This window comes from Chenopodium album, chromosome 25, assembly GCF_948465745.1.
Source record: "Chenopodium album chromosome 25, dcCheAlbu1.1, whole genome shotgun sequence".
Taxonomy (NCBI): Eukaryota; Viridiplantae; Streptophyta; class Magnoliopsida; order Caryophyllales; family Amaranthaceae; genus Chenopodium; species Chenopodium album.
This window is the reverse complement of record NC_137858.1, coordinates 5040883-5055320: the sequence shown is the minus strand read 5'-3', so window position 1 is coordinate 5055320 and position 14438 is coordinate 5040883. Positions and strand designations below refer to the sequence as shown.

The 14438-nt window shown below is 33.8% G+C and overlaps 2 protein-coding genes across 2 annotated transcripts; both read right to left on the bottom strand.

Annotated features, from left to right (window-relative positions):
* Positions 1-1746: 1746 nt before the first annotated feature.
* On the bottom strand, positions 1747-3100 carry LOC145613070 (uncharacterized). Its single transcript, XM_081668127.1, has 3 exons — positions 3050-3100; positions 2466-2505; positions 1747-2372 (listed from the first exon to the last, which is right to left on the bottom strand). Exons 1-3 carry the CDS (start codon positions 3098-3100, stop codon positions 1747-1749), a joined length of 717 nt encoding a protein of 238 aa, XP_081524253.1.
* A 550-nt stretch (positions 3101-3650) lies between these two features.
* Positions 3651-5820, bottom strand: LOC145614725 (uncharacterized). The gene is made up of 2 exons (XM_081669795.1): positions 5343-5820; positions 3651-5236 (listed from the first exon to the last, which is right to left on the bottom strand). Exons 1-2 carry the CDS (start codon positions 5691-5693, stop codon positions 4607-4609), a joined length of 981 nt encoding a protein of 326 aa, XP_081525921.1. The 5' UTR covers positions 5694-5820; the 3' UTR covers positions 3651-4606.
* Positions 5821-14438: the final 8618 nt, after the last annotated feature.

Genomic DNA, 14438 nt, shown 5'->3' with positions numbered 1-14438 from the left:
AGGTCTCGTGCTGCTCGAGACGCGGATACTACTTGGCTTGTTCAGGAGGCGATGCCGGGGGGTCCAGTTGATGGGAGTCTTATTCCCAGCTACGCGGCTCATATTGCGTCACGTATTTGGGTCGGACAGGATCGTGAGCCGTTGAGGTGCCACAGTAGGATTCAGTGGTGCAAGTCGCTGCAGGAGTGGGAGACAGAGTTGAGTGCTGATTTACGTGAGCGCGTTAGTGTCACTGGACTACGACACTTGCCGTCTATCATGCATTCCCACATTGATTGGCCTCTGATCTCTGCGTTCGTTGAACGGTGGCAGCCGGATACGAACACTTTTCACCTCCCTTTTGGTGAGATGACCATCATGCTACACGACGTCGCTTACATTCTTGGGATCCCCGTTGACGGGGACTTGGTGGACATGGTCAGCGACAGTGCGTCTCTCCAGGCTGATTTTCAGGAGTTGCTGGGGTTGAGTAGGGATGAGCTGTTGGTGAAACCAAGAGCAGTTTGGGAAAACGGTGCTGTTGCGGTGACTACCATTTATGAGCGGTGCAAGTTGTTGGATCGGGTTCCCGACGTTCAGTTCATGGCTTTCTTTGTTACACTCTTCGGTAGCACCTTATTCGTTGACAAGAGTGGTAACCGCCTTCTTCTCTCCTGCATTTTGGAGTTGAAGAAGTCTACTGACGATCTCGACCGTTACTCTTGGGGGTCAGCTGCACTTGCTTTCCTTTATCGTCAGTTGGGTATCGCCTCCCGTGTTGAGTGTAAGGCCATTGGTGGTTGTCTCACGCTTCTCCAGGCATGGATATATGAGTACTTCCCATCCTTTCGGCCATGTCAGGGAGCTTTGGTGGTACAGCCTGGTGAGGCTCGTGCCTCGATGTGGGATACTAGAGCACAGTCCAGGGATGAGCACCGACTCGCATCATTTCGGGCCCGACTTGATCAGATGACTGATGCTGAGGTATGGTTATTGTTTTATTAAATGTGTAATATTGTTTAACGTGTTGTCATGTAACGTAACATTCTTATTGTTATTGCATATGCAGGTTAACTGGCGGCCCTACTCTCTCACCCCTGCGCAGGACGTCCCGAGGACCACTTACATGGGTTGTATACAGTGTCGGGACATCGTCGAGCCGTATAACCCAGACAGGGTCTTACGGCAACTTGGTCACGTGCAGGGGATACCGCTCCCTGGTTTTGTCCTTGACGAGGCGTATAGCCCTGCTAATGTCCGGTCGTACAGCGTCACTTTTCGGGGTCAGGTCTTATGGAAGAAGTTCGGTCCTGGGAGCTGCTGTCTCGGCTTGCATGTCCATCCACCTCTACTAGATGAGATTCCCACATGCTCACCTGACTATTTGCCATGGTTTTTTACGTACTCCCATCCTCGGCTTATCTGCGATACTGCGGAACTAGCCCCTCCGGCAGTTCCAGAGAGGACGAACACTGATTACGTAAGTATTTTATGAAGTGCATCATTGTATTATTTTATTATTGTACAAAATATTATACGTTATGATTATTTGCTTTGTATTTTGCAGTGGATGGGTCGTTCCATGCATGTGATTCGGCGATTCATTGCAGACACGGGCGGTGAGGTCACCCCAACAGTGGTTGAGGCCCAGGAGCTTATTGCGGCGTGGGATGCAATGATGAGAATGTAATAGAATTTAACGTAATTTTTAATTATAACTAAAATTGTAATTAAAAACTAATTAAAACTGGAATTTAAATTGCGTTTTTAATTACAAGTAGAATTTCTATTAATATTATGCCATGTTGCTATCCTACTTGCATATCGTTGGTCCCAATCTTGGACGCTAAATTCACGAACGTCATACCAAAATCCGGCTATTGGGGGAACAGGGAAATTAGGAGACATTTGCAACCGCACGTAGTGATAGTTCCCCACCGTTAGTAGTGCAAGCTCCCTACTCGGGCCCGTGGAAGTGGACGGGGCACTCCACGGTAACACAGTGATGCATGGATACACACCTACACCATCAATGCCTGTACCGAATAGCATAATGACAGCGTTGAACAGATTTGCGATCGGGAACAAGTCTTGAAACACTGCCATCCAATGGTCGCCTGTGCACCTACCACCAGTCCACGTGATACGACGAACCTCATTTTCCAATTGATCACCGTAAATGTGAGAGTAGACGTTAGGATGCCTGGTTATCTCATTCGCAATCACAGTCCTGGCCAATATCCATTCCTCCTGGTTACCCCAAAAGAATTCTGCAACACAACGAAATCCGCAGTTGCCATCACCGATAGGGTCTACCCATCCTTCCAAATACGGCAACATGACATTTGGAAACCAATCGACGTACAAAAACTCGTCGATGTTCATCTGATTACCTGTAAATACATCATCAACGCATTAATTACATATTCGCCATTCAAAGGCCTCTTCAAAAGTTGGGAACATCGTTGACGTTATAAAGACTGCACTGTAGTCAACTCCATCACCCCCATAATCCGGCAATGACGCCTAAACAAAGAAATAACATGAAATTTAGCATAATAACCATGATAATAATGGAAATAAAAAACATAATAATCACAACAATGATCACAACTTAATTCTACTTATCATAAAAATAACAATAATAGTAGTAGAAATAATAACAATAATAATAATAATAATAATAGAAATAATAATAATAAAAATATTAGAAATAATAATAATAATAGTAATAATAATAATAATAGAAATAATAATAATAGAAATAATAATAATAATAGTAATTAAAGCAAAGATTTTTTTTTAAAAAAAAAGTACAAAACCGCCCTAGAAAACCGGTTTGACCATGGTCAAAACGCCCAGGAAAAGCGGTTTGACCATGGTCAAAACGCCCAGAAAAAGCGGTTTGACCATGGTCAAACCGCCTAGAAAACCCGTTTTGACCACGGTAAACCGGTTGTCCTAGGCGGTTTGACCATGGTCAAACCGCTTTTCCTGGGCGTTTGACCATGGTCAAATCGGTTTTTTCGGGCGGTTTTGTACATTTTCGGCGAGAAAATAAAAAATTTACCTCACCAAGTGGGTCCGGCGGGGTGGACACCCTGCTTTCCGCCTCCGACATGTAACCGGGTGGCGATAGTGGTGGTGCTGGTGGTGGTGGTGGTGGTGGTAGTGGTGTTGGGTGTTGGTGGTACTGGCGGTGGTGTTGATGCTGGTAACCGTGGCGGTGTTCGGTGGTGGTAGAGTTTACTTTAGCTCGGTTTTGAGAGTTAGAGTTATGAAAGGGATGGAAGATAAGAAATAGAGTTGAAGAGGGTAAGAAATAGAGTCAAGGGTAATATCGTAATTATTTTGTAATTTTGCGGGCGTTTTGAGTAATTTGTGGGCGTTAAATAACAACCCCCTTTCTTTTCTTTCTTGGTTTCTAAATTGAGAGTATTTCTGGAGGAAAAAGAAAGAAAAAAAGAAAAAAAGAAAGGCAAGCGCAGAAGAGACAATGTCAGGTTGGAAGTCAGATATTTGAGAGAGAGTGTGTCATTATCACTTCCATTGCTTTCATGAGTGAAGAAGAATAGAATCGAATCAGGTTAATACTTGATGATACAGTAAAAAAAAAAAACAGTAAAAATCAGGAATCTTTTTTTTTTTTTTTTTTTTTTTTTACTGTTGAAACCCACTCCAATTCATGATTGTTTCTCAACCGAAATGATTAGTCATTTACTGCCACAACTAGACCGCACTCCTTTCAGTTCCCTTAGGAAGGAACAGTAATGTAAGGCAATCTTACAAATTAGACTAAATTTTAAATATAAAGAAAAATAAATATGTGGGTAAAATAAAATCTTAGTACTAGTGAAAAAGAAAGCACAAGTCCAACAAAAAAAAAAAAAAAAGTTGGTATTTTGACTTTGATGATAGAAAATTGGAAGAACCTTCCATCCCTTTCTTTTTTGAGTAAATGAAGTGAATACCACTTACCATTTCTGTGTGCCCCTCTTATGCTATTTCATCCTTCACTTGAATAATAATTTAATTAAAAAAAAAAAACTGTGAAAGTTTTGATCTTTATAGATTACATTGAAACTCCTCTACATTCAGAAAAAGATTGATTACAGCAGTATGGAATCATATACTAGTTGCTGGAGAAAAAAAAAAAAAAAAAACTGAAGAAACTTCTACTACTACATGCCTAATCTCTAATAATATTCCCATCTAATCAAAAAACAAAATGAAATAAATTATTAAATAAAAAAAGCACAAGGGCTTTTTGGGAAAACACATCCTCCTTGATTCATCATCAATGTTGTTGTTGTTGATAAGTGCACTAAGGAAACCATGTTGAGCAAAATGTGGGGAAAAAAAAGGCATTTACCCAACAACAACAACAATTACAATTACACCAAAACCCATCTTCTTCAATTCCTTCTTAATTTTACTCTCTAACTTTTTCTTTTTTCTTTCTTTCTTTTTGTTCTGTTTTCATCTTCATTCTTCCTTCTTTTTTTTTTTCCTCTGTATTTCTTTGCTTGATCTCTGTAGTGTCAAATCCAGCAAATTCCCTCTTTTTTTTTCCTTTTTCTTTTTGGGGTTTCCTAGATTTTTTCCAAAATTTTAAAAAAACTAAAAATTACCTGTGACTGTGACTGCAAAAGTCTAAAAGTTTCTTCCTACCTTCAACAATTTCATCAAAGAAATCATCAAGTTGGCTAATAATATTCTCAGCACCAGATCTCAACACTCCAAAACAACCTTTCAAATTATCCACTCTATCTCTTATCCCCACTTCAGATTCCCATTCCACTCTTTCACCTCCTTTCCTCTCTAACTCTGCCCTCAACTCCTCCATAGCCGCCTTCGATCTTCGAAACTCGTACAACAACACCCCTGCTCTTCCTCCTCCATTCATCTGGTTTATTTGTCCTCCTACCCTTTGTTGTAGCCTTGTTGTCGATACCATGAACCCTGATCCGAATATTACACAACCTTCGTAATCATCATAACCTCCCCTCAGAAAGTTGCTTGATTCCGGCCAACAGTATACTAGTCCACATAGTAGGATCATTAGTAGTAATGAGCTTACATTTCTCATCGCGTAAAGTACTCCTCTGAACCCATTGAATCCATTCAATTTCGATTCGATTAACACTTTTTCATCCATTCTTAGTGATAGTGCTTGGATTCTTGTCTCCACTAATGCTCTGTTTTCTTCCTCTAATCCTATCGCTTCTCTTCTGCATCCTGATAGCCCTCGAATCACCTGTTTTTATTTAATTTATCCAATCCAATCCAATCGATTAATACGTGAAATTTATATACAAATTGGGATAGAGAGATTTAAACATGCGAGTTATTGTTATAATTACCTGGCGAGAGAGCTGGGGAGTGATATGGCGATGGTTATCGAGGGAAGAGGCGATGTTGAGGCCGGAAGAGTAGTAATTCTCCATGGTAGAGATGCCGGATTTTAAGACATGACAAGCCTCCCAAAGCTTGGAGCTTTCATCCATGTATTCTTCAAGCCATTTGTCTCCAACAGGAAGATGAAGTTTTTGGACAAGAAGGGTTAATTGGGAATGAAATGATCGAAGAAGAGAAAGAGTTCTTTGAAGAAATTGGATTGACATGAAATTATTTGAAAGGAATACTCTTTCTAGATCATCTATTCCTCTTGTTAAGAAGGTGTAAAACCCATTTACAGATGAACTAGGATCCATAATTTAACAATAGAGGAGGAGAGAGACACCGAAAACCCGAAACCGAAAGAGAAAAATTAAAAAGAGAGAATTTTGGTGATTATGAGAGTTGAGAAGTGAGTGAATGAATGAAGAAGCAGGGGAAGGAAAAAGGTTGTAAAGAAGGGGCTATTTAAATTGAGAAAAAAAAAAATTATTTTTTTTTTTAAAAAATTTTGATGGAATTTAATGAAAAAAAAAAGGGAATTGAATTGAATTGAATTGGAATGGAATGGAATTGAAGAAGGGAAGAATTGGAATATCTTAGAAGCTCAGGTTTCAAAGGTTGAAAAGGATTGTTGGGAGCAATGATGGGTGTTTCCTTTAGAGGGGAAAGGATGATTGGTAATCTGCCATTTTCATTGTTAAATGGGCAGAAAGGAATTTATTTTTAAGTGGGAATTTTATCAAATTTTTATTTAACCAAAAAAACAATTATTAAAATTCAAATAAAGGAAGCAAGAGATGATGAATGAGAGAGTGGACAAACTCTTTTTAAGTAACAATGCAATTTTCATGAGCTTCCTTCCAATTTGTTACTTTTGTGGAAGTGTCCATTTCATTTGTTTGTATATTTTTTTTAATTAAAATTTTAAATTAAAAACACTAACAATAAAACAAAAAATCTTGAGTTATTTTAATAATATGGTGGGCTATGTTTTCTATGAAATGAGATTGTTGTAATTGGCCAGTAAAAAGCATTGACCGAAGATTGACTGAGATTTTAATTTAATTAACTTGGGTATATAGTTATTACTTCTAAATTGATAGTGGAATTTCAAAGGATATGTATTATGTTTGATTTGAGTGCAAAATTTGGCTTGTTCTTCCCTTTTTTTCCTTCCTCGAGCAACTGACTTTGTTCCCAAATTACAACTTCAAATCCATCCTTTTCTATTGAAATTTGGATTTTCGTTTCTTCCTAGTTGTCCTAGATTAATGCCCTTTTTTAATTTCATTTGCAAGGGACAGATGGAATGATGGGGTTCTTTGAATTTGTCTTGTACACTCCATTCTACTATGCAAACTATCAAGTCTTTTTAGGCCCCCTTCTCATTCCAAACTTCTAGCTCCCTGGTTATTTGGTGCATTGCTTCCCTTGGCAAGGGGGCAAACCTACTTGTTTCTCTCTTCATTGTTTTGGGCCGTTCTTTATGGGTTCTTTTCGTACATCTATTATTCATTTGATTTCATACTGAAATCCTATTTGATACAAGTACTCCGTAATTTTCCATCTGAGAGAGTTTTTGAAATCAGTATGTTGATACAACGAATCAATTATTAGCTTTGGAGTACGAAGATTTTATTAAGGATTATTATTCATCCGATTTCATTTCAAATGATCTCATTTGTATATTGTAGGATTTTCTAAATCAATGTATTCACATTACGAAATTTATTAACTTTTAAGAGTGTAATCTGACTTATTCTTTTCATATTAGACCTCGTCATATTACACCTCACAAAGAGATCAAACTTTTATTAAGATATCCGACAATATTTTTCATTAATTTGCTTACAATTTGGTTGATATATGATTCACATAAGGTAAAGATGACAATTTGATTAGTTCATGTATAGAGATGGAATTGTGACAAAGTAAAGAGTTACATTCTTCCTATGGATGATTAACACCTTATGCTTTCTTTTCTACCCAACAACTAGTATAATAATTAAAAATAATTAATTAGGAGTAAATATTAAATTGTAAAGATGTCTTTTTCTCTAAGTTTTGAGGGCCTAGGGAAGGTAGCAGGTGGGGGACCAGAAAATCTGAAATATGTGGATTATGTTTGTTTAGCATAATATTAAAATGATAAATAATGCGTTGGGTTTAATAGTAGATTGCTCGTGGGTTTTTGGAGAATACGACGGTAGGAGTATGTTGGTCTTTTGAGATCTCTTTGGAAAGTGAATTGAGGCTTGGAGTTTGGAACGCACCATATTTAAGAGGGATTTCATTTTTTATTTTTCCAAAAATTTTATTTGTTTAATTTTTAATTTTTTTTTTTTTTTTTTTATTTTGGCGAAAATTTTAATTTTATTTTAAGAGCATTGAAATCTATCTTAGGGAGCTCCCCCTAAGGCTAATGCTAATGCTTAGTTTAAGACTTTTATGCTTAAACTTGTCCACCCCTAATTAATATTTCACCCCTCTTTTTTGGATTCATACTTGCTAGACACAAAGCACAAAATTACAATTAACCTTATTTGTTGGACCAAATAGGAGGAGTTAATTTATGAATTGACTTGTGACTTATTGTTGGAGTTCTTGTTGGTTCATTGGGGTTGCGTAGGAAATGGTTTTATGTTTTTGCTTTGACATAATGTACGATGATAAATGTGTAGGGTGTTCGGAATAAATGACTCATTTTCCTACACATGAATATAATTGGTCCATAATTAGAACATTCATTTTTTAAAAAATATTAAAATTAGAATTGGGTGGTGATGAGATTATGAGAATAACCCAACTACTCTAGACCGCTACTAGTCCGAAATATACTCCCTTTGTTCTGTATTATGTAGTACTTTGCATCTAGGGTGATATAGATCCATATATAGCTCAAATTTAGTAGTTGAGGGAATATTAGGGTTCTAACTTATCAAAAACTATTGTTGAAAATCAGTATAATATGAAGTGAATATATTAGGGGTTTTTTTAGACAACCTATATCAGGTTTTTAAATGATCGTCAAGTTTGAATTGCATTAGATACTCAAATAATTGTAGGAATGTATAAATCTTCATCTTATCTTTATTGGATTTATTGTCCACTAAGCAATGTTTTATTCACATTTTTTTAAAATGAAGTTAATAACATAATAATTTGGTCACCACATACCTCTAATCATTTTGATTCCATTTTCCCTCCGTTAGATATACAAGTGTACTAAAATATTGTATGAGCATATGTAAGTTTAGAAGCTAGTGACCTTACGCCAAATTATTAAAAAAATTAAAAATAAAAGCTAGTGATCTTCATCATGCACTTCGCGCAGAATCTCAACTAAATTATCTTTCCACTTCCATTTTTTATTGCATTAAATCATTGAGCTGTTCAAAATTAAACTTATGCTACTTTAATTTAGTATAGTACTTTTAATATTTCCCTTAAATTTACTTATGCTTATGTGATATCATGTCATCTAATGCTTTCTATTTCTTCAATATATGGTTGTCAATAAATTAATTTACATATTTAATTTAATATTGACACACAAATTTTAAGGTGTATCTATTATGTAGTAGTACTAGTACTCCCTCCATCACCAATTGTCGTTACATATTGTTATACAGTAACACTAGTACGAGTATGTATAACAGCTATACAAGAAGAGGAACCGTGAAAAACATTGGCACCAAATACTAAAAACGAAAATAAAGTGAGTGTTTACTAATTATTGACCAAACAAACCCAAAATTGGTAGAGCAAGAAAAAAGAAAAAGTGGCAAAATGAGGTAACATATTGCAAAATAAATTTAAAAAACCACCAGAATATGCAAATCTTGACAGCAGGGAATCAAATTTCTTGAATGAAAACTTTTTGAGAATTTGGCCCAAAGAAGAAGGCTTAGCTGTATAATAGAAATATGGTTGTTGAATGTTTGTTTAGTTTAGTAAAAGTTGCAGAGATAGTGGTAAATTCATAAATTTTGGTGGTTTCTTCATGCATTGGTATATTAGGAATTTTTTAAATAAAAACAAAAATTGGTTTTTTTACAATAAAACAATTAAAATTTTAGCTACTATATTAAAAGCTCTCTCTCATGAAAAACAATGTCCATACAATATATGAAATGCAATTGCAATATTGCATACAGCTGGTACTGTAGTGGCTAGTTATCAAATTTAATTTATTTGAGAGGTTTTTGGTGAAGTAAATTGAATGAATGATGTATACTTGCATGGTGAACATCTTTCACGCGTAACCTCAAGCACCAAATTTGTGAAAATTTTGCCTTTCTTTGCTAAAATTTTGCCTTTCTTTGCTAAATTTGAGATCCAAGTAACAAGTACGTATTCGTATTTCGTAGTTTTTGTCCCTTTTATATTATAACATTGTAATTATTCAAAGATAAACAAACTTTGACTATGAGTATTTATCGGATTATGTAAGTGAGATTATACTCATACAAGATCTTGTTAGATTTTTTTTTGTCTTGATGGATACTTTCAAAATAATAGCCTTTTACAATAAAATTTTTACATGATGAAGTAATTAAAGATATTTTTATTCAAATGTGTACAATGAAAATGAGCAAAAAGGTAAGGAGGGAGCTGAGTCTAATAAACTTGTTTACTTTTTTTTTTCTTTACTTTTTTCTTTTAAAATAATTTACAGAAATAATAACCGATGCTATCTAATAAAAGTATTAAACCGCATCATGATACAAGTCTATAAGGCGGAAAATCCTCCTATTAATACATGAACACTTTAATAATTTATCAATTAATTCATTCATAATTTGTGTCAAAATTGAATCTAAAAATCAAAATAGCAAAAGAATAGATGGAGTAAGTCAAAGTATAATTAAGAAGATTTTAAGTTTTGGTGAAATTAATGAAAGATGTGACATGCATAGATTTTAGAAAACCCAAAGATGGGACAACATTGGGGATGCAATTGACTTATTAGTGATGCAAATTGAAGTTGTAAATTAGTGAATAATCGTTTAAACAATGGTCCCCAATTTCATCGTGTTGTTGTTGATTTAACCTATCCTCAATTTAATGGACCCCCAATTTCCCAAATTACTTGCTTGTTGCCGATTTTTCATTGGAGGATATCAAGTTTTGTGTATCCAATTAATTTGAGCCTTTCTTTAATTCTTCCTTAACAATTGAACCTATTTTGTTTATTTCAATTCATGTTATGACCAACATTTGTTGATGTTTTACTTGTATTATTTGTCTTTTAACACGATTTAAATGTAGATTTTTCGGATTTAGATGGGAAAAAAATTATCTCATATGCTAGAATGTGGTCTTTCATTTAGTGTATAATGACTCATTTTATTCTTCATTGCACATAAATACCTTAGATAGCAAAAATGCGAAATGCTTCTTTTATTTAGTGTGTTGTTTGAACAACCTTTATTAGTTCGTGATGTAAATTATTATGAACCTTAAATTAAATGGAGACATGATTATTTCATGAATTTCTTTATATGTAATTATTCTTTTTAATTAAAGTGATAAATAAACATATTGATTAGGAACAATATAAAAACAAGACATAGTGATTAATGAATACTTTATATAATCTCTAATAAGGACCGATTTATATAAAAAAGTTAGATTGATATGTATACGCTATAATAAGTTCCGACTTATTTATTTAAGATATACAAAGTATGTTGATGGTTTATAGGCTAGAGAATATAAGTTCAAGTGCTCAGAAACATTAATTGCCTATCTTTTATAATTGAATGAAGTTGATCACAACTAACAAATGTGATGAAAGGTCGGAGTTTCCTCTTGAATAACTCTGTAAAACATTGAATGCCTATCTTTCATTATTGGCTGATATGTGCTGTAATTGTAACTGTAAAAAAGATTGATTTCTGGCAACTAAATTATGGTCTTCAATCACCATCATTAAGCCGCCATGTCAGAGATCCTAAGGATTCTTCTTCTTTTGAATATAAACTCATCTTATATAGCTCCCTACTTTCTACTTCACTATTATTACACTACATATTATAAATATTCGACCTATATATGTACTTATATACGAAGTATATATTTATACTACTGTATAACGTTTTATTAGTACTCGTAAAATGTTAAAAATGCTTTCGATAGTTGGTTACAAGTTTAGTTACTTTCCTAGTATTATGTGATTTGTCTACTCTGATTTATCATTCAACTCGAGTAATATTTAACTTAAATTTGCACTCATAGTACGTACATTGTGCATGTTGACAGTAGAGCAATTATAATTTTAGTATGGTAGATATTTAAGGTACGAAAAGTGCTTAGAAACCCATCTTAGTTTCTTGTTTAATACATGCACATTGTATTAAGACTATTAACAACCTTTACGCCTCAAACATTCTCAAAATAAAAAGTAATTCATGCGTATCAGCTTAGTTTTCAGGTTCAACTTGGTACTCTATCCAAAAATGTGCATAAAAGCAAGAATAAAACAGATCTTGTATGTTCACATGAAAAGAACAAAGAGAAACAAGAGAAATTTGAGAAAAGTGTTATGTCCCACTTGATAGAGATTGGAGAGAGAAAGTTATATGAATCTAGCTATAAAATTAACATTGTGTAATAAATTTAGGCTAAAATGATGAATATTAAACAGCTGGAGAAATTTTTATGCTTCTTATTTAACCATCTAAAGTAGAACCCTTTTTTTTTCATCTTCCATCTTTGTCTTTGGCAATCTAAGCAAAGTAACCCCTTTTCCCTATTTGATTATCATAAAAGCATAGACATAATTATCTTTAAGGAAGTCAAAATCTATGAAAAGTGTCGAATTTTATAAATTTTAAAACGTGAATGCAGATTTCTTTTAAGTTGGTAATTTTTTCTTTTTACTGTTGGATCTGATCGAGCCTTTATCTTTTGATTTAATTTGTTCTTTTTTTTCATTTGAGGTATGAAATCACGACTCATCGAAGTACCAAGTAGAGAAATTTTCGATCTTTTTATTACTTCGATAATTACATGTGTTTTTTTCGAAGGGGGCAAGAGGCCGAGACTGTTCACTAAAGGAGTCGTGTAGGGCCCGAGTATGCTTTAAGGAAGGAAGAAAAAATAAAAGTGATTGTAAAATGTAGCAACACAATGATCATAGGAAATAATAAAAAGGCAGCACATAGTTTACTATTAGTGCAACTAATGATCGATGGATGTACCAAAAGGGTAGACAAGACATCCATCTAATTGATTTCATGCAAGTTTACTGGGGCATTGCAGTACAATTATCATGCAAAATAGGCCAAATTTATAGCACTTTGAAATGACTACTTGATACCTCTCCGTGATCAAATTAATAATTATTATATTTGACATTATTAATTTTGACTGTTTTCCAATTGAATGTCTTTAAGTTTTAGATTTCATAATTGATTGTTTGAAAAATCGAATTATTAGTCTAACTACTATTAATTCATAGTTTGTAAGATTTGGGTGCTTGACTTTAAATCCTTAATCACTGTTTAATTAAATTTTTGCACGCCTCTATTATATAATTTTTTTTTAATTAGATATGGGCAGTAGGGCCCTCATTTTCTCACAATAGAAGGCATGGGATTTTGCACCTTTAGATTTATAACACTATTTAAAAAGTACTCATAAAAGAGAAAAGAAATAAGTAACTTGACAAAAATAACCTTATGTGATTAAGAAAAATATATTTGGAAACATTAAAATGATTTGCATGCTAAAGTTGTTCCTCAATCAGACAAATATATTTTGGTTACATTATAATGTAATAACAAGAATATAGTACACATTAATTTGTAATCACCCACCGTTTTTTTTTTTTAAAAAAAAAAAAAAAAAAAAAAAATTGTAATCACCCACCTACCTTTAATCTTCAAAGTTGTGTGTGATTATCGTGAAGAATTACATTTTAGAATAAATTTGTCAAATTTCAATCAAAACTTATCTGTAAAGCAAACAGAAATATGAACATATATAGATTGAGATTAAGGGCCTGTTTTCATTGACTCAACTCAACCGAACTGAACTGAACTCAGCTGAACTGAACTTAACTGAACTGAACTTAACTCAGCTGAACTGAACTAAACTGAACTGAAATGAATATTTTATAAGAGAAGAAAATTAGAAGCTGAACTGAATTGAACTGAGCTGAACTGAACTGAACTCAGCTGAACTGAACTGAATTTCAACGCAAGAGAACAGGCCCTAAACATACAGTACCATATAATGTTTGCCAGTTTGTCTTGTTCATATTATTATGATATTGATGATAATATATAATAATTTTAATTAAGTTTATTTAAGACTTAGGTGTAATAGTGCAAGAAACTCATAGAATTATATGAATTTGTTTATGAAGAGATGTGAATTTGTTTATAATAAAAGTATACCATCCTTTGTCAAAAATATTACAAATATCACTTAACATCGATATCATTTAATTAGAATTATTCATATAGAGATGAGCTGAGTAATGGTCTTTTTAAATTTTTTAAATGACTTGTAAGTTCATTGCCAAATATGTAATGAGCCGTGTTGTACTAAATTTTATCATTCATCGTGATTATTTTTTCATTTAACATAGTTATTTTTTTGTGCGTGTGGGGATATATATAGGGCCGTAATTGGTCCTAATCAACTTCTTTGGGTATGTTAGATTTTATGAATTCATACCTCAAATATTAACTTCTCCACAAAAATATTACCACTTTCATCGATAGGGACATTAGAGAGGACTTTGGTAATACACCGTACGTAGCTAGGGTTCTTTTTGTAACTAGGCAAATATTTAGAAGCCCACTTTAAGATTCGCCCTTCCACTACTATACATGCATATTTAGACTTTTGAATTTTGATTAATCGATGCTCTTTCTTTTGCCACCTCTCCTCTTATAGTCAAAGGACTAATTCCGGATGGAGTATGTACTTGATCGATTATTGCTTTTTAATACTTCCTCGATTACAAATTAGTTCTTAACTTTTCATGTATGATATGTCTATAATAATTGAAATAATTTAACTTTTATACCCTTCTTTAACCGTCC